This window comes from Cydia pomonella, chromosome 7 (assembly GCF_033807575.1).
Source record: "Cydia pomonella isolate Wapato2018A chromosome 7, ilCydPomo1, whole genome shotgun sequence".
In the NCBI taxonomy this organism is placed as follows: domain Eukaryota; kingdom Metazoa; phylum Arthropoda; class Insecta; order Lepidoptera; family Tortricidae; genus Cydia; species Cydia pomonella.
Window position 1 is genome coordinate 12,778,847 of NC_084709.1, and position 21,709 is coordinate 12,800,555.

General features: G+C 38.1%; 1 protein-coding gene across 2 annotated transcripts; it reads left to right on the plus strand.

The window, feature by feature from the left end:
* The first annotated feature begins 759 nt into the window (after window positions 1-759).
* LOC133519852 (27 kDa hemolymph protein-like) lies at window positions 760-21,459 on the plus strand. Of its 2 annotated transcripts, XM_061853990.1 has the most exons (8): window positions 760-989; window positions 1,527-1,714; window positions 10,072-10,184; window positions 13,452-13,615; window positions 14,745-14,884; window positions 16,319-16,459; window positions 18,397-18,429; window positions 19,662-21,459. In XM_061853990.1, exons 1-8 carry the CDS (start codon window positions 950-952, stop codon window positions 19,749-19,751), a joined length of 909 nt encoding a protein of 302 aa, XP_061709974.1. In that variant the 5' UTR covers window positions 760-949; the 3' UTR covers window positions 19,752-21,459. The 2 variants fall into 2 exon arrangements, with proteins under 2 accessions (XP_061709974.1, XP_061709975.1); XM_061853991.1 differs by lacking the exon at window positions 18,397-18,429 and having other exon boundaries at window positions 789-989.
* Window positions 21,460-21,709: the final 250 nt, after the last annotated feature.

Sequence of the window (21,709 nt, forward strand, 5' to 3'; positions counted from 1 at the left end):
ATGATGAACCTTCGTGAACGTCAGCTGCCGCTCCGTTGGTGGGTTGAGGAATGGCGTTTGCCACCGAAACACATTAAAAAAAAGTATATATTTAGCCATCGCCTCCCGTTTAATATTGTGACAGACGATAGCTTGCTTATTGTTCATAAATAAAATCGTCAGCCTGTATTACGGTGGAAAGGACGTCAGCTGGTCGCATGAAATAATAAGCCCTTTTTTGTGATGGTAATCACAAGATCATAAAACTTTGCATGTAGTATTCCATCAGGCGTTTCAAATAAATGACGACCGATCTGGCCTAGTGGGTAGTGAAGGGTCACTACGCAGGCAGGCAGGGGCCTACGACGCTGATGGTCCCGGGTTCAAATCCTGGTAAGGGCATTTATTCGTGTGATGAGCATGGATATTTGTTCCTGAGTCATGGGTGTTTTCTATGTATTTAAGTAGGTATTTATAAATATTTATATATTATATATATCGTTGTCTAAGTACCCTCAACACAAGCCTTATTGAGCTTACTGTGGGACTTAGTCAATTTGTGTAATAATGTCCCATTTATTATTATTATTTATTATTATTATTATTTATTTATTTATATGCTCCTGGCCCGCGGTCTAATTTGGCTATGCCAGAGTATTATATTTCTATAGTATTCTAAATCTATGGGCATGCGTCGTGCGCCGTGGTCAAGCACGACCGCAACGACAAATCGAAGTACATTTGTCTGTAGATCCCTTTTGGTTATTCGGCTGATCGACTCGGCAGTAATGTCATGTTATTATCATTAAAAAAAAACAGTCTTCGTCTAACTCGGCATGGAGTAGGATGTGTGATAAATCGATTTTAGCTACAAATTATTAACACGTTTTTTTAAACATATTTATGTTATATTGCTTTAATTTACGTGAAGTGATCTTATTTATAAATTAAATTTTTCTCTTGAGTCAATATGTTTGACAAGAGTGTTATTGTAGCGGTATTTCTATTAGGTAAGTGTTTTCTTGTTTATAATATGTACAACTTACCCTTGAGTTAATTTATGATTACGGAAAATAATTACTGAAGTCTGTTTTTGACCTTATAGGTCGTTTACTATATTACTTTGAACGTAAGATCCGGGTTTACTTATGTATGTATGTATGTATGTATATACTTTATTGTACATAGAAATAAAAACACGAAAAACACAGTTACAGAGTAAATTAAATACAACAAAGGCGAACTTATCCCTGTATGGTACTTATATACTTGAATGGTAAGGTTTATTTTATGTGAATGTGGATCCGATGAAGGGCTGCCCCTACCTAGTAAATCACTGTTTTAATAAAAGGTATCAAATTTGTAACAAAAAATTGTAAATAGTATATCTTATATTTATTATAATAGTATTTGCCCCACAGGTAATGCTCCTTAATCTATTTACATGTTTCCATTTTAAATAGTAATCTTTATAAGTGAGGCATTCTTTCAACAGAGAGCTTGAGTAAAAGTATAATCTGTAATGTCATTGTATTTGTAATACCCAGGGGCGGTCTGGGCTCAGTTGGATGCTGACCAAGAACAAGCTGTGAACACAGCATTAGAGAACCTGCCTCCGGAACTCCAGGGCAAGGTGGACAAGACACAACTTGATGAGATTAAGAACAAATCTGCAGCTGCATTTAAGGACAAGTGTGCCAAGAATGGAGGACCCGATGCTTTTGGAAATGCTGAGGTGAGTTGTCTCTTGTAGTCAGTGAGTTGTCTCTTGCAGTCATTGTCCTAACTGGCTAAACCCCCAATCAATGTGAAGGAATATTTGGTTTTGGTGTATTCCCATTTGTACCCACCCTCATGTGACCACCGCCATATGTGAGGCGGGAGCAGATGGGAATTACTCATATGAATGCACCTATACCCCTCTTTGTCCAGTGGGGATTAATGGGAATACAGCTTTGTTTTCACAATATAATATTAAAACAGGAAATTAAATTCTTATTTCAAACTGTTTTAACCATACTATTAACGGTATTTGGTATTGGTATTCACGGGCTTGGTTTCCGCAAGTCGACGTCGTAATTCTGCGTGTATTGCCTATTTTGCGTGGTGGGTTGTCGGTACTACTCTTGCCAACCCAACTCTACCAAGAAGCCTAGCAGACCCTTGATGTTGCCGACGACTTCTGGGAGAGACCCCGGAGAACCGAGGTATTGTGCCCGGTACTCTGCCAACCCTGGGCATTCAAGAATGACGTGGGCGGCTGTCTCCTCTGCCTCCATGCACGCTCTACAGAGGGGGTTATCTGTAACACGTAGGGTTAGTAGGTGTTTGTTTAGTGGGGTGTGGCCGGTTATGGCCCCAGTCAACAGCCGGAGCTGTGGCCTCTTCAGCTGTCTCAGCCTCCTCGAGAAACCGGGTTCGATTGTCGGGAGGGCCTCCTTCGCCTGCCTGCATGTGCCTACTATTAACGGTATTATAACAAATTAAATTATTTTCAGAAAATATTTTTAATTTGCTTTTATTTCAAGTAGAAACACTACTATAATAATTATAAACTGAAATAAATGCCATATACTAAGAAAAAGTGACCAAGGCTTACAGTTTAACCATGAAATTTCTTTGATACCTTCTTTTTGAAGTGTTTATACCTATGATGATATATCTGATTGAATTAGGTTGAAGTTTCAACTTCAAGAGGTCTCAACCTCTAGCTACTACTGGAAAAATGGCTGATGAGATTTTCTGATGTCATTCTGAGCTTGAGCCCACTCAAGACTTGACTTAGGCCTTAGATTTAACAAATATTTTGTCATTTTATGTGGTTAATTTAGGAGTAGGTATACTAATTTAGTAATGGTATCAGGCAAGTAAACTGTTTAGCTCTGGTGGAACATACATCATGCATACACACCACTATAAGTACATCTAAAGATAGCTGAAATCATATTAATGCAAAATTCACATTAACTTTCTAGTTTAAGGCTAGATTGTAGACATGTAAAATAATTAGTAGCGTTTAGACATAATGCATTTGGAGCTCTAGCTTGGCTGTTTTCTATACAGTAGCTATGTTAAAATATCTTGGAAGTCTATATGGACGACTGGTCTAGCCTAGTGGGTAGTGAGGTTCGAATCCTGGTAAGGGTAGGGTTGCCATCTCAAAAATTTGGAAAGACGCGTGAAATCCCCAGATTTTAGAGTCAAGAACCCGGACATGTCAACAGGTTTTTTAAACAGCTTGTGCTTGTGTCGCGGGCGGCCTATGACTATAAATATTTAAACCCGGACTACAAATGAAGCCCCCCCCCCGGACGCTCTCCGGACGCCCTCTAAACTAGGACAAATCCGGGGAAACCCTGACGGATGGCAACCCTAGGTAAGGGCATTTATTTGTGCGATGAACACAAATATTTGTTGAGGAGTCATGGGTGATGTCTATGTATATAGGTATGTATTTATATATATATATACGGATGTATATTGTCACCTATCAGAACAATAAAGAATATGATATATAATTAGCTTGAGGATGGATTGAAACTGACCCAAATAAGAGAAGGTTTGACTAATACTTTTCAGAATCGTGTGTTACTTTTTTCCTTTTCGAACTTGGCAATCCACTACTATGTGCAGTTCTACCTAAATCTTCTGCAGTAGTAGATTATATTCAACCAATTTCAGAACAACCTTCAGATTGTTGCCTCACATTCAATTATACTATTATCAATAATCAGCATTTTGCTCTATTTTTCACAAGCGGATGTAGATATTGGTAAGCATTGTCCTTCAATAGATTTGGACTTAACACCGTGATCAATTAGTAATTCGCAATCTTATCTTTATGATAGATAATAAATTAAGGTATAATTTCCTAATGCATTGTGTAAATTGCTGTAAACATACCTATCTCTCATCTATTGACGTGTTTATTTCAATTTTGCATCTCGAATTTCGCTACGTAGGTATAGGCGCTAGGAGTATATGCAGTAGTTGCACAGAAATAGTATTAATAAATACTTAAAAGATAACTGACACTATTTAAATAATATTGTTTTTATTAGATATCTGCCTACTTATGGCATATATTATATTTGATAATAATTTTATAAACTGCTGACTACGAAAACGAACCAGTGGCGAAGCGTCTAAGAACTCGATTTCCATCTCTCTTGCTCAGTGTTATAGAAATATTGTACTCCTTGTCATAAAGCTGAAAAGAAAGTTAAGCTGTCTTGCCCAATGGATATCGGTTTCCCTTTCAAAGGCTTAGCACGCACTGCGATTAATTTCTTGCGGTTTCAGTCTTGCAAGTGCGTGTGCTCATGAAGCATGCCGTACGTTACACTTTGCGGTCCTGGGCTCCTACCGGGAAAATCGAAGTTCGTCAATTGCGGGCATTTTTCTCTCTCACTCTAATTACGTCTTAGTAAGAGTAAAAGAGAAAGATCCCCGCAATTTGCGAATTTCGGTTTTCGCGGTAAGCCCCCTGATACCGCAAGAAATGAATCTCATTGCGTTCTAAGCCTAAGTCAGCCAATCTAAAAAGCCAGCTTCTTTGCCGGATACTCAATTAGACCCATTACCGCTTATCAAATAGGCGATAAAAGTGACCTATATTGATATGAAATTCCTCATCTCGTTAAATTAATAGTTAGATTCACACAGACTAATTCTAGCGCTCCTGAAACTTGTCAGTCCCACAGAATCGTGGATTTATCGCGGGAAACTGGCTGACTACACTCTGACAATCGTCTCTATGTATGATCTGGATCATAGGTATACATTTTATTGTGTGCTTAACTCGGTCAAGTCTTTCCAGTGGATATCGCAAAGTTAATAGGTATACATTTTATTGTGTGCTTAACTCGGTCAAGTCTTTCCAGTGGATATCGCAAAGTTAATAGGTATACATTTTATTGTGTGCTTAACTCGGTCAAGTCTTTGCAGTCGATATCGCAAAGTTAATAGGTATACATTTTATTGTGTGCTTAACTCGGTCAAGTCTTTGCAGTCGATATTGCAAAGTTAATAGGTATACATTTTATTGTGTGCTTAACTCGGTCGTCTATCCAGTGGATATCGCAAAATTAATAGGTATAGATTTTATTTTGTGCTTAACTCGGCCAAGTCTTTCCCTGTCAGGTAAATTACCCTTCATGCTCTAGGACGTGATTTTATATATTTTTTGCATACTTACTTACATTTTTTTGCTTAAATCATATTTTGGAACATAATCATTTCGTCGTAGGTAATGTGAAAAGCAGTAGGTATGTGTCACCAAACTTATTGTCGTCCATTAGCAAACTTATTTATTTCCACCTTGGACGTTAACGCTTTGAATCCCTCACTACGCTCAGGATTCTTTTTTAGAATCCTTTGCTTTGTACATGATTCAATGTACGACCTCGCTGTAAATATATCATTTTGGTCCCTCGTGACACAATCTAATATTGCACTGCACTGCAATTTTGTAGGCGGGGTACATTTTCAATAAGTACTTGAACTTAAATAAACATAACGTGATAAGTGTAGTTAGAATAAATCTTTTTCAGATATGTGTGTGATCCGTGTATATTTTTAAAACACTGCACAGCACAGGCACAACAGGAATCATTAATATTTGTTGCACCTTAGTAGTTTCTTTCAATGCAAAACAGTTTAGCAATGTTCAGTACTTTAACTGTTAAGAAACATAATAAAGAAGTAAACAGGACTAACGTAAACTCGTTTTACACGCAACGTGCTTGCAATTGAGTTCCCACCTAAGCTTATTATATTCTAAGTTGATTTTCCTTTAAACCATCATGGCTCACGTAAATTACCTTAGGTACAGCGAGTCTAAAGTTCACTGACTAAATGACTACTGGACAATTTAATAACATTATAATAATGTTACTAGGTTCTGTCCGCAAGCTTGCATTGATGGCGAAGGTACTACGATGTCTTATTATTATTATTGGCGCTGCCCTCCCGTCCGGTGTCAAAGATCAAGTCAGTCGATAGTAACGTGGGTCTAAGTCCAATTATGTTCGCCAATTATGGTGACAATTAGAATATAGATGTTAGATTATTTATTATATTAAATTTATGTATGAAACCAATTACAATGTTAACAAATAGGTATGTAGTTTTAGTTAAATGGTTAAGTAGCAAATGTAATATTGTATGCCCGATATCATAGGTGCATAGGAGGGTAACATTCGAAGTTTTTATAAGTTTGGAAACAATATATTTTTAATCCTTTTCCAGTTTCTTTCTGCTAATTCAATATATTTTTTACTCAGTATGTCTGTGTGGCAGTTATTTTAAATTTAAAATATAAAGTAAGAAGCACGAAACAGCTCTGCGATCAAAATGTTATATGTATGTCATTGTAAAAATGTTATATGTGTGCTAGCTAACTATTCACACTCACAGCACCGTCTCACCCGCTCAGTGTGTTACATTTTGCTACGGCTATTTCGTTACAAATGTCGATTGTCATGTCACTTCTAATTTCCTACTGTTTCCAAAGATACCGCGCTAATGGCCACTATGGCGAGGTTAATCGTCTTCTAGTGATGCGTGTTATCAGCCAATGGTAATTAAACTGCACTCATTCTTGGTTAAGCAACGGCACATTCAAGGAAAACAGTCTTCGTTAATGCCACAATGAATTTAAGATAGCACTTTTAGTTTAAGTTGTTGTTGTTGATGCGTATGTTGTTTTACAAGTACAGTTTATATGAAATATTTTATGGTCTAATTAATATGACCTTGATCTAATTATCGTACCGAAATGGGTGGTTGTAGTTCTTGTTGTTATTCTGTCTCGTCAGCTAGGGGACAACAGTACCCAGGACAGTTTGTTAGAATACATGATGTATAACTGTTACAGTACCACTTTGTATTACTAACGTTAACATGCTTAGCAATTCAAGCAAATGACGAATTGCGAAATAACTACCACAAAAATGCGTGTATCGCTAATTACCATAATACCATAAAACCGACCTAGAGGGCTGTTAATCATTTGTCACCATGCCTGTCACGATCAAATAAGTATGTAAGCGCGAAAGTGACGGGCATAGTGACAAGTGATAAAAATGAAACCATACTGCTACCAGGACGCAGGAGAACGTAACCATGACAACGAGTGACAAGTTAAAATAGATTCACCCAAATATTTATACGTAAGCTTCTTAACCCTATGTATGTTAGTATCAGAATCATATTTACTTAAATAATTTGTGTCATCAAATGTATGTATAGGTAACTCGGCATCGATTTCTACTTAGATGGTCCGATTAACGTACGGAAAAGAAACAACTTTATTCAAACACAAGGTTACTAGGTTATTTTTTATGAAAGGCACTCATGGGCCACCCCGTGGGCCTTTTCGTTATTGTATTTTTCGATCCTATATTGTCTTTCGAGGATACATACAAATGGCCTCTTCCGATCATGCAGTTGAGGAAATTTCAAAATAGGTCGTCTTGCCATCTCCGTCTGGCCCTGCCGCGTCCATGCCGTTCTGGCATCCACTTGGTAATCGTAGCTACCAACTTAACTCAATTTATGGTACTTGTTACACATGCTGATTACTAGCACGAAAGCATGCTACTATTAAGCAATTTTTCCTTAGTAGGGGTGCTCAACATACAATTATGTAGCTAAAACGTTGAAAAAAATATTGATATGCTCAGAGCTCTCTCCAGCGCGTGGTGGGGTGCTCACACTTAGTCTCCAAAACTTCTAAGTATATAACGCATTCATTAGGTCCCACCTAGATTTCGGTACCTTCATATTGGAGCCTTGTAGTGTAGTGAAGAAGTTCCTGAAAAAAATGTAGCTACACTCAAGCCCACCTGTCTGGATGCATGCGGCAGACGTGACCGGCCCAGTCCCATTTGGCGGATATTTCACTGCCCCGCGGCGTACGGTGCTGCGGTTTATAACTTTTTACTGTAGAATCTTGATGTGTATGCAAAAACCGCAACACATTGACTTCGCCTCTCCTTGTGAAGCTGCGAATCGCACGGCGGTGCGGGCCGCAGGATATGCCACACCGAGCGCCGTAGTACCTACCGTGCGGATTCTTGTGCACGCGGTTCATCGTGCACCGCAGCTCCGGACGAGAATACGGAGCAAACCGCACCATCGTCGTCATGCGCGGCAGTTTGAGCCTAACAGTAACAGTATTCTCGTCAGTGTCGATGGATCAATAAAATATGTGAAAAGGTATCATGATTAAGTATCATGAATTCAATTTGGCTAAAAATCATATGATGGCAAGAAAGGGGTGTACTTGCATCTAAAAACTTGTATACATAAATTAGTCGCATCGACATCTGAGAGCAGGGGTCACCAAATGGCGGACCGCGGTCCGGATCCGAACCGCTAACGTATTTATGCGAACCTTAAATAAACAGTAACTTGTATTACTCAGTATGTAATTTAATAAAACGGATGCCGGGCTTTGTGTTTGCTGCCGTCAATTCGACAACGAGCAAAGTAACGTGCAAGAGAGAGATGTAGATTGCGGTGTACGAATTCGATTACTAAGCTCAAGTAGAAGCGGAGCGCGATGGTCATTTTACATTAAAAACGGGACCCCTGATGAAAGTAATTGGTGATCTCTGTCTTAGATCATCACTTCATCACTGTACCTTACACAAACAAATACTAGATACTCATTATAGTCATTGTTATTAGTTAACGAATACTAAACTTTCCTTAGAGTTATAACTGTTAATGAGATTTAATTATTCAGTGTTAATTACTAAGCTTCATAACGATTCATTCACGGGCAAATAATTTACTAACGTGAGCAAATCACCTTAGCGATAAGGGTCGTGGTTCATGTTAGGTTACCCACCTATTTTAATACAGTAATTCGGTCTCTGCTACTAAGAAGTTAAAATTAAAATATAAAAATCTTAAGGGTTGTTCTATACCTGTGACTAAAAGTAAAAAAAAAAATATTCGTTAGGTTTTTAAAATAGTGTTAAGGATGCTAAGACCGTTTTTTTACTTTGTTAACGCTTTTGGTATTGGTCTTCTCTTGGAGGAAGAAATGTTCGCTATCAGCGTCTGCTTAGTGTTTTCAAACAGTACCTTGACGTCACTAAGCTAACTATTATACAATTATCATTTGATTTGTTAGCTGTGCGTCCAATACGCAGTTCGTCCAAATGATATTTCAATTCGCATTTCGTCCAACACGTATTTGGTCAAACATGCATTTCGTCCGACGCGCATTACGTCAACACGTATTTCGTCCAACATCAGTTCGTCCAACGCGTATTACGTCAACACGTATTTCGTCCAACAGCAGTTCGTCCAACGCGTATTAAGTCAACACGTATTTCGTAGTAGCTCTGTTTTAACTAGTAGCAACTTTCGGCCGTGACATATTATAAGTACACATATTATCTATTATAAATTTTAATCTATCAGTGTTATGATTATTAATAACTTATGTCTATATCTTTTTTGTATGCTAGCAATCTGTTAATTGGATATGTAATGCATGCTAGCAAAATTTTGTTCGAGGGTAAGATTGAAATTTTTAAAATAAACAAAACTGATTGTAATACTATGGAATAATCTTTTTAATGCCTTTATTAATTCCTACTGACAACGATTAAATATTTCTTTGTACAATCTGATTAATCATAAAACCATACGATATTTTTTGCTCCTTAGTTCTTAACAATTTAGTATGGGGTATTGGGATCGGGATTAAATTCTTCTTAGCCATCTACTCTTTTGTGTGAGGTGTGTGCTCAATATAGGGTATGATGATTCAATTAACAGAACAGTGACCCTTAAAGCAATATGAAATAAATCCTTAATAATATTTCCCTTTGGTCATATTCTAGGTTACGTACCTGCATAAAATAAATAAATATAAATGACATTTTTACACAGATTGACTAAGTCCCACAGTAAGCTCAAGCAGGTTCGTGTCGTAGGTACTCAGACAACGGGTACTCTTACATACTTATATATAAATACTTAAATACATAGAAGGCAGTGTCACTACCCACTATAATATTAGGCCAGACCAATCGTCACAGAAAATAAAAATTTGTTTGTTATTGATTTCAGAAAGCGTTTATAAACTTGAAATCGTGCATGGAGGGCCTGGTGGTGACGAGCGAGCTGGAAAAAGAAATCGAGGCTGCTAAACCCAACGGCAAAATGGACGAGGTCTTTAAGAAGTAAGTATTATTTATATGTTCTCATCAGTTATCATAAATCCGAACCGGGAACCGATTTGACTAGTCAGGCAAGCACACTATGATCATCTTTTAAGGTACTATTAAAAGGACTAAAAGGTGCTCATAATACCTTGCCTGACTAGTCAAATCGGTTCCCTTATTCGAACTGCCGAAACGATTAGCCACTATGGAATTTGTATGAAAACAGAACAAGTGACGTCATAGTCAACTACCTACTCTACAGTTTCTATCTGATTTATTAATGGAAATTATGTTGAAAAAATAACTGCAAAGTTTTTCTAATAAAGGGTGTCCCGGAAGTAAAGAGACAACTTTCAAAGTCTTACTGGCTGAAATTTTTACTAAAACAAAAGTAAAGTTTTGGTGTCATTGCTTCTATGGTTTCATTGTCTGTCATTTCAAGCGGGAATTTCGGTATTGCTTATTCGTTTTTTCAAATTTAAGCATCGGAATATGAAGCACTTGCTAATAGGGTTTTTCACAATTGCCTTTATTTTACGAGTCTCATATTAAAAAAGATATATTCAAACACTTTCTTCAAGGAAGAGCTAGACAAACTAGTATATATAGAATAAAAAGACATTATGAAGAAACGGTTGAGATTAGTTTTAAGAAGGTTCTGGGAAGAAATGCTGATTCGCACTAAACGCTACGCATCCAGCTTTATCATGCGTACGGCTAAGGAGTGGAATTCACTTCCTGCAAATCTATTCCCAGTCCACTATAACTTGGACCTTTTTAAATCGAGAGTGAATAGACATCTTTTAGGTAAGCATGTTCCATCCTAGACTACATCGGCACTTTCCATCAGGTGAGATTGTGGTCAAATGCTTACCTTTTCGGAATAAAACAAAAAAAAAATAGGACAATCACGCTACCTCGAATCATTAACCGAGTTAAATCGATTTTTAATAAGACTCCGTTAACGTCCGTCAGAGTGGCAGCGGATAAATTAAAAGTATACAATACAATACAATACAAATATACTTTATTGCACACCTCAATACAGAAACAGTACAAATAATACAACACATAAAGAAGAGGTAAACAACAGGCGGTCTTATCGCTAAAAAGCTCAAAACACACACACACACACAAACACACACACACAGCTTTAAGTATCAAAGCTGTCTGTCGCCAGAATGAAAAAGGAACGATCTAGGTTTCAAAACAGATATGAACCAAATTTATTTAATCGTATGGCGTATAAACATAAACATTTCAAAAATATATTGCTAAATAAAATAATTATAAATCTACATTCAGGGTCTCAAGCCACGAGATTGCGTTTGGTGTTAATTTAAACAGATCTTCCGGGGGGCCTGGAAAAGAGTGCAAAGGGCAGCGCTGTATAATATGCTCGATGGTTTGAACCTCTTCACCACAGTCGCAGAGCGCAGAGTCCCGCCAGCCCCATTTATGGCGAAAATAGTTACAGCGCCCGTGACCTGTCCTCAGTCTGTTTACACGACACCAGAGCTTTCGTGACAGGCCAAAACCGTCTGGTTTCGCTGTGGGATCTATGGCTTGTAGGGTAGTTCCAGCAGTAATTTTGCTCCACTCGTACTTCCAGCTCTGTCTGACGTCGAAATTCCTCAGTTTTTGGGCTGGGTGGCGAGACTTAAGGCGTTGGGGTGGGGGGTGGCAGAAGGGCTGGTGGCAAGGTAGAGAAAGTTGCGCTTGTATTTTTGCCGCTTCTCTGTTTAGCGCTTGCAGTCTCCGAAGATGCGGCGGGGCAATATGGCTGAGCACCGGGAGCCAATGAAGTGGCGTTGATTTAATTGTACCCGATACACATCGCATAGCTTCATTCAGCTTAGTGTCCACTTTCTGAACATGTGCGCTTTCTAGCCATACTGGAGCACAATATTCGGCAGCCGAGAAGACCAGGGCCGTAGCCGACGTACGTAGGCAATCAGCGGATGCACCCCAAGTAGTGCCGCAGAGTTTGTGGAGGATATTGTTTCGCGAGGTTTTAAGAACCAAATCACTTCCAGACATATAAAGGATCAAGAGAAACGTGCAAAGAGAGAGACGAAAAGTTTATAAAAGTTAACTGGAAAAAGTACTCAGCGTGAAAAAGAACCCCAATGATGTTCATGAAGGCAATATTTCCATACAACTATTCATTAATTTCCATTCAGACATATAGATGTGACATAGAACCAAAAAATTGTAACAAAAGCCAATTTTTTGACAAAACATTTTGTATGGCCAAAGGCGTGGCTGCAAAATCGTGAAAAGCTGTAAGGTAACGGGCCGCGAACAATTTAAGAAAAAAATATTTTTAAGAGGTTGTGGGCGCAAAAGCGATATCAATCTAATAATTTAATTAATTTTCTTGCAACTTACAACCAAAATTATAACTTTTATCGTTTACCTGATATTACATTTTATGGAAATAAATTTGTCTCTTTACTTCTGGGACATCCCATTAATTTTCTGGTGCTTTATTTTGTGTATAGTGTGAAATAATTTATTTTAACTACAGGCAACATCCCTAAATCCCTATTGCACTAAAAGGTAAGGAACAAACAAATGACTGAATGGCATTTTGGTGCAATACAGCAATATTTAGGCAACATACCTTGACTTGACTTGTGTGCGTGACTTCCTTCGGTGCCGATACTTTGTTTAATTTTGCGACCATATTTATTTGTTTATTGATAAGTTAGATCTAAATTGAGATTTTTATTCCACCAGTGCTAAGTGCACGAGAGGTGGAACTGTTATTTTACTGGCCTTTTCCGACTTTAACAGCTATTGAAAAGAGGGTAATCCATAACATAAATCTTCTTCTTCTTCCTCGCGTTCTCCCGGCTCATGGGAGCCTGGGGTCCACTTTAAAACTAATCCCAAGACGTGTGTGCTGATCAAAAAATGTAATACCAACCTACAATGTACCACATTCAAAGAAATAAAATATTTGATTGATTGATTTGCCGTAGGCACTAGTTTTTACGAAAGCGCCTGCCATCTGACCTTCCAACCCAGAGGGTAAACTAGGCCTTATTGGAATTAGTCCGGTTTCCTTACGATGTTTTCCTTCACCGAAAAGCGACTGGTAAATATCAAATGATATTTCGTACATAAGTTCCTAAAAACTCATTGGTACGAGCCGGGGTCTGAACCGGCGACCTCCGCATTGCATGTCGCACGCTCTTACCGCTAGGCCACCAGCGCTTCCTCCAAATAACTTAAATGTTCAGGCAAAAAAAGTTTTGACCGAGTGTTGTTTGATTTCAGATATTGTGCTAAAAAGCCCCAGTTCAAGGACTGCTTCAAAGTCGCAGTGGAGGCTGCCAGACCGTGCTTCTCCAGCGACGAACAAAAGAACTTGAAGATAGTGTACAACGTCACCGAACAGTTGGCTGAGTTCGTCTGCTTCAAGGATGGCGACAGGATTGCGCGTGGGTACCATTTTAAATAGGCAATTTAACTTTTTCTTTGAACTCGCTGCAACGGTTCTCCAGGATCATTGAGTATTAACAGTAACACGCTTAACAGACCATTCATTGTCAGGTTAAGATAAATTATGCAAAAGAATCAAAATACGAAAGATGATGTTATAAGGTGGTCATTTTTGCTGTTTGATATCTATGTGTGCCTTATAAAAGGTTAACTGTGTGGACGATGGTACGAAAGTAAACTTAATCTTGAAGTTTGCCAACAAGCGAGGCGTAACATTTTAGCCATATCAATAGGTCACTTTCAATTAATCTAGCACTATATGTTACTACAATTGCATTTTGAGTCTAAGAATTGTGCATGCTGTAATTCATGGCTTGCTTCGTTCAGAGTTCGTTCCCTTTCCGTACTGTCCGTTCCGTAATGTGCTGGCTTGGGTTTGCTTACTGAGATAACAGGAGGGGTTTATAAGAATTGAATGGGGCATGAGAAAATGAAAATAATTGTGAGAGTGAAAATGTTTTGTCTTTCTAACATCATTCATTCTGAGGTTCGCTCCTTTTTAGCATCATAATTTTAAAAGTTTATATATTTACATGTAAACATTAATTTGTGCCTACTTAAGTTGAAATCTAAGGCTTGTAATATTTTTCAACAAATTTCAATGTGGTGTTAATTTTTATTTATGTCTAGGTATGTCTATTCATAAAGGCATTGTGATGCCTGAATTGAAGACTAATCATTTTCACTTTCACTATTAATTATTATTAAATTCTTCAATTTAGGCATCACAATGCCTTTATGAATGATGTTAACCCTTTACCAGGCTGACAGTTCAAAAATGACAATCGAATGTCAGTCTTACTCATCGAAAATAGAACACAAGTTTGAAGAGCCGCATGTGGGAAATATATATCCCTTAGCCTGGTAAAGGGTTAAAATCTGCAATAATGAAATTTAAAAATAAGTACATATACATCAGACAGGTGTGTTTTCGACATTTTCGTATTTATTTGCTAGAAACCGGTAAGGATACGTAGTCACTGGGCTCTTGACAATAATTAATATAACTACATAATTTTATTGTTGCCTCGCTAAATCTAATTCGTCCATATACGTGTCTATCGTCAGTGTTCATCGCGGAGGGCGGCATCGACTGCGTGCAGGCGCAGCAGGAGGCCATCCAGAACTGCTCCAACGAGGCGCTCGGCCCCAACGTGCAGCTCAACGCCAACATCTCCGCTGACTCCATCCCCGAAATCAGATTTACTGTAAGACTAGACGCTAACGCAGACATCGAAAAGGTGTATTCCCATTTGTCCACGCCGGACACAGACGGGATAGGCGCTTTTTATAAGTCATTCAAATTTGTGGGGACAAATGAGGCGGGGGAAATGATATGGTGCTAGTTCAGCAGCCACTCACGAATTCGAGCCAATCGTGCAGTCTAACGCCACAACGCGATTGGTTGATGAGGTCGCATCACGCGCGCGATTGGATGCAGCTAGTTGCGTTAGACTGCACGATTGGCTCGAATTCGTGAGTGGCACCGCTGAACTAGCACCATTCTTAGTGCCCGTAAGGACCATCCTTAGATATATGCCAATGACTGCGTTACTATTGTCCCCTGGCTGACGGGACAGAATAACAACAATAAATAGTTTTTTCTCAAACATGCAATGAAATGTTGACATGACTTACTTAAAATTAGGTCCGGAAATACTACATATGCGGCGCGATGAGTGAAGCTGATATTTCATTTTATCAATTTATTTGTATTTGTATTTGTCTTGGTATTTAACCATAAAAAAAACCTATAAGCAAAACCTTTTTCTTTCTTTTTTGTGTGTTTTTAGCGTAGCACAAAAATAATCAAATTTTCGTCCCTCTTTAGGAAACCCTAAAATAATGATAAAAAACACAAAAAAAAAAAAATTATGGTGTGCGTCGTAGCGCCGAAATAATCTAATTTTTGGTCCCCTTTAAAAACCCCACGCACTGAATAACTTATCACATTAGGACATGAAACAATCATCATCATCATCCTATTTTTATTATTATTTCATTGCAAGTTTGAAAAAAGCCCTATACAAATCTCGGCGAGAGACGGGGTTGCCGGCCACGTATCCCTATCGGACCTCGCTATGCTCGGTCGTCTATATCTATTTGGCCTGCAACCCTTCATTAGTAATCCACTCCTATTTGAGCAACAGGAGGCAAATAATGAAATTTCGATTTTTGATGTTCGCTGTAAGCCCGCAGAATAAAACATATCAGTTGTCCATGTCGGATCCTTTTTGGCTTTGATTTTATTTAGCTTTCCATGCTTGTATGTAAACATTATTTCGATAAAATTTAAGGATTTATTTTTTCTCTTATCAGCTTTGGTAGACTGGGAACACTTGATCCTAAGGAATATTATTACTAATTTACGGGACCAACTACGTCCACTACAATGCTAAGGAAGACTATGTCTCCTACTTTTACTCCTGCTAGGAGTACGCTCTTTTCTTGAAGGTTTGAAGGTCATATCGGTCCGGAAATACCGCAGGCGATAGTTCATTCAACAGTTTAGCTATGTCATGAAGTTTCTGGAGAAACGCACAGTTGAGGACTACCAACCATATAATTTGTGAAGTTAGAAATGTTGCCGCGTATAGCGATGGCGAAAAGATGCGGCAGGGTTTAATCAATATATTTTCCAGAATAAGGAGTGCGGGCAGCTAACAAAGCTGCAGCACTGCGTGGTGCGCAAGCTGGAGACGTGCGAGCAGCCCACCACGGCCAACATCGTGGAGTCGCTGTTCAAGTTCATCCGCAAGGCCACGCCCTGCAAGGAATTTACTGTGAGTCTTCTACCCAACTTTAGCGCTTTTACCTTAAGAGGATAGTGGCGGACGGCTTCTCCATTCAAACGCAATCCCCGTTTTCCTCTCTGGATATTGACATGTAAAATATTTAAACATATTTTTTTTTACTATTATAGGATTAAGGTTCCTCCTCCCGCTAAATACAGTTACTCTGAACCATTTTTTATATTAAATACGACACTTTTTGAGCAGAATAAAATATATACCACTCTACATGATATGAGTGATGATCTGGTTTTTCTGGAAATCTATTTTAATTTAAATAAGTGAAAAAAAAGTCACCCCTATTTCTTTCAGTTGTATCCTTATTTATACTGCAACTTTTATCAAAATATATGAAACTTTACAATCTTTTTCACAAAACACTATATAATGATTTAGTTTTCTTGCTTTTTGCAAATTCATGAAACTATGCCTCAATTCCTAAAAAAATAAGCCTCAATCCGCCTAGTTTCCTACCATTACCCCGCTTTCGTTCGTATAATCAGTGCGGGGCAAGTCGTGTTGCTAGACGGACCTGTGCTGCGTTGCGAGCGCGAGCAAGCGAAATTCGATTTCAAACGCGCATAGTTCTGCGCGCTCGATCTTTTCCAGCTGATGGTGGTGCAGTGAGGGGTATAAGCTCCGCTGACACGCGCGAGGTCGTTGGCGTCGGGTGCAGCCTTAAGGAGTGAAAAACTAATTTTATACAAAAATTGAACAGCTCATACATAACTCAAAATAAAAATAATAAAAACTAAATAAAAGCTGTGTGGGCCCCATGATGTTATTAGTGTGTTGCCATGGTAACTCATACGATTTGACAGTTCGTCGACTAATAATATTAGTCTAATACCGTTCGAGAAATGGGCCCCAAATTGTGTAAAAGTATTTTAGAAAATATATATAATAAAGCGGCCAAGTGCGAGTCGGACTCGCCCATGAAGGGTTCCGTACCATTTATGACGTATTAAAAAAATACTTGCTAGATCTCGTTCAAACCAATTTTCGGTGGAAGTTTGCATGGTAATGTACATCATATATTTTTTTAGTTTTATCATTCTGTTATTTTAGAAGTTACAGGGGGGGGGGGACGACACATTTTATCACTTTGGAAGTGTCTCTCGTGCAAACTATTCAGTTTAGAAAAAAAAAATATTAGAAACCTCAACATAATTTTTTAAGACCTATCCATAGATACCCCACACGTATGGGTTTGATGACAAATTTTTTTTTGAGTTTCAGTTTAAATATGGGGAACCCCCAAAATTTTTTTTTCTATTTTTGTGTGAGAATCGTAATGCGGTTCATAGAATACATCTACTTACCAAGTTTGAACAGTAGAGTTCCTATAGTTTCGGAAAAAAGTGGCTGTGATATAAACGGACAGACAGACGGACATGACGAATCCATAAGGGTTCCGTTTTTGCCATGTGGCTACGGAACCCTAAAAAAACGAATATGCAAAAAGAAAAATGTGGACTACGTTTGTTTGGAGAAGCCACCTCCACTATCTTCTTAAGAACTTGCAAGTCCCTAAGGGTGGTATTCCTTCTGTCCAATATCTTGGACCCATGTGTATTTGTGTCTCATATTTTCCTTAATGAGAGTGAGATGCAATGCACATTGGACCAAAATATTGGACAGATGGAATACCACCTTATCCCATGGGTCGGCAAACTTTGAGTCAACAGTAACCAAGTTTGAAAAGAGCAACAAATGCTGTTCTCTAAGAACTCTTGTTAAGGTTTTGGGTGATTTGAATAGCCATGGTTTGCCGTTCCCTGTCCGAAACTAAAACTAAGTAACCTAACCTTACTAACTAGCACAGTCACCGAGCTCTGTATTCATATCCCAGATAATATAAAATGATAATTTGCTTGCCAAATGTACTATCTGATATCACTAACACTACTGATATTCCCTTGAACCAGGATCAACAAGCAAGCCCAAGGAGTGGCACTGTTGTAAGTAACTTGTGTTGTGCTTTTTGTACATGTGATCGTGAAATTTCGTTGAACGTTCACGGTTCATACATCAATTCGTTATGTAGTTGAAATTAGTAAAGCTGTGTGGTGAAAGATTATCATAATTTTTTTATTAGATTATCGTCAAATAAAGTCGTAAACCTGTTAACACCATTTATGTCAAAGTCTACTAAGTCTAGTGACTAGTCAAAGGTCCCACTTTGTCGCTTACCATAAGGACGAGATTTGCTTGTATCTTTATACGAATAACCTGTCAAGGCGTCCTTATGACAAGCGACAAAGTGGGACGTTTTGCTGGCCGCGAACACATTTGAAATAGCTAAGCTTTGAAGTTTGCGACCTTGTTATTTGATTCAGTTTACATCAATTGTTTACCAATTTGACAATAAGATGTAACGGCCTCGTAGTTTAGTTGGTAGTGACCCGTATGAGGCTGGAGGTCCTGGATTGACTTGATAAGGGCATTTATTTGTGAATTTGTCAAGAATAGTAGTTCTGGAGCATTGGATACATTGTATGTGTTTAAAGGGGACCACTGATTACCAGTTCGCCGGACGATATCTGCCTGTCAGTTATTCGCGATTGTCAGCTTTGGCGGATAACTGAAAGGCCGATATCGTCCGGCGAACTGGTAATCAGTGGTCCCCTTAAGTATGTATATTGTCGCCTATAGTGCAAGTTTTGCTTAGTTATAGACCTATCCACAAGTATTAATAGTAATATACTCGATGTATCTGACATTGATTGTGAAATATAAATCGCAAAAGAAAGAAATGTGGTTCTTCTGAAGGACTTGGACTGATTATTATTTAAGAAGCTTGTGGTAGTCTTAGCCATGTTTATGCTATTTTTGTTTTCGTTTTTTTTTTTACTTTACGTTTCCGTATGCTAGTGTTATTAGTGTTTTATTAAACAAACATTATAATTTGCTTTTTGTATGTTTGAGACGTATACCGGCTTTTAAGTACGATTCCCACCGAACGGGCGGAGTCGCCGCGCATGTGACATTAGTACGGGCGCGCGCCGGTCGGCTGCTCGCGGACGCGGCCGGCTGCGGCCGGGCGCCGCCGCTCCGGCCACACGTAATGTAAATGTATAGGCATATTGAAAGTGCGCTCCGGCGTGGCTCCAGCCGGTCGGTGGGAATCGTCCATTATGTCTCATTTTCTCTAGTATCTATGCTATCCGATTTCACTATAATTATATTTCAGAATGCTGATATTAATAAGCCCGGCTCGGCCAGCGGGCTCGCGGTGACGTCACTCACTCTCGCAATGGCGGCAGCTACTCTTCTCGTCTAATTACCTGTCGTACTACGGGATCCCGGAATACATTAATTTAAAAATAGAGTAGGCTTGTCCAAAAGACGGAAACAAGTAGGCATATTAATAAAGGCGCGCCTAAACGGACCGCATTCTCACGAAGTATATGTGATCAGCGACGTAATTAGGCAAATAATTATAGCCGTGAAATGTTGGTCGCTAACTCTCCTTGATAGAGCTTCCGTTGCTTAGAATCAACGACATACATATCGTTTCACAATTTAGAAATTATGTGCCAATTGCAGACCCGTGCACTTTTAAATCACTTAAAAAGTGCGATTTAACTGGTGATTAAAAATAGTTAAGTAAGTGTAGATGGAGTAAATCAATCTTCGCGCTGGCAGCAAACTGGATTCGTATTCGTACACTTAAAACTAGATACACAGTACGAGAAACGTATAAAGTGCTTTTTGCCTCAATTGTTGCAATAGTTTTGGAAGTAATGTACCTATAGCTGTATTTTTTAGGGGTTAAACCGAGCTTAAGGCGTAGCTTGTACGCGGCAGTATAGTCTTAAGGCTTAAGTAACGGCTTCTGTAAAATAGAAATTGTACATCGGACCTGAAGGTTCTCAGACTAATTTGTACAAATTATACATTAATACATCGAATGATTTCATAAAAATTCCAAAAAAATAAGGCTATATCGGTTGTGAGTGTTGTGACAAAAATGTGTACATTCCATTTGTTATCTTATTTAGTTTATTTTAGTTTGTGGCAACTTTTGACGTTTGTCTTTAAATCATTGATGTCCATTATAAACGTCCAAATATTAATACGTATTTGTCTGTACATGCGAGGAACATTATACAATGTATACTTAACTGTCCATACTGTAATGAATGACGGCATGTAATGGCTCAATTTATGTCATTTTATAGTGTCTGAAATATTCATTAAGAGATGTATTTATTTTTTATATTTTTTATTGATTTACATTGCATTTTTTTATATTTAATGTTGTGTCAAAATGCTAAAATACATTTATTTTTAAGTAACTTGCTCAATTAGTTGCTTTAAGACATTATTTTTTAACCTTACGTTTGGGTTGGTGCTTTGATTAAAATGACAGATAAAACTACAGTTTCCTTTTATATTATTTTATAAAATTACTTTCATAAGATTATGCAATTGCAGACCACCGTAAAGCGATCCTGTTGAGACTATTAATTAACTGACATTTTAATCGTAAAACCGCATCGTAGAATAATACCCCGGGTAAGCGCAACAACGACATGTCGACGCCGATATGTCGGTGATATATTGAGGCATTAGACTGGAGGAACCATGCTGTCACTAAAGGTTATCAGTAAGACCACGAAAGTCCGTGAGACTTTAAGGTTTGTGATACATTTTTAAACCTTTTAGTGTTGAAAGCCGGAAATTTATAAAATAACACACGTAAGACTGAAAGTGAAAAACAAGGTGTCCGATTTATACTTAAATTACCTAAACATGACAATTTTATCTTATCATCCCCAAAATACCCAATGAAACTATTAGGGAAATATTTATTTCGTATGATACTTAAAATGGTTAAACACTTATTACTTTATTTTATACGCTGTTTGTTTGGCTGCTAATTTAGTTTCTGGGTATACTTGTGATAAAGTAGTTTTTATGTGATAGGTATTGTACGAGTATTGTAGGTGAAAGTGAAAATAAATAAATGGGATGGTTACAATCAAGTTTCTTTTTTATTTTATCGTATTATCATTGACCTTTTCTTTTTATATTTAGATATAGGCTCCTTTTATACCCATGTTCCACTTGAGTACTGAAGTCAAATGACATTGTATGACGTGACGATCCTAATATTCTCTAAATTCCGAAACCATAAAAAAAGAATGACGTAATGTTTTAATTTTGTATGAGTGGGATGGTAGATATTCTATCAAAATGATAATCCAACACCAAGGTTCCGAAACCACGCTAGGT

Excerpts from the sequence above, each read along its gene's own strand:
- LOC133519852 (XM_061853990.1), top strand. The coding sequence starts at position 950 with ATGTTTGACAAGAGTGTTATTGTAGCGGTATTTCTATTAG. Across the intron at positions 990-1,526 it reads TGTAGCGGTATTTCTATTAG|GGGCGGTCTGGGCTCAGTTG; the intron begins GTAAGTGTTTTC and ends TGTAATACCCAG. Across the intron at positions 1,715-10,071 it reads ATGCTTTTGGAAATGCTGAG|AAAGCGTTTATAAACTTGAA; the intron begins GTGAGTTGTCTC and ends TATTGATTTCAG.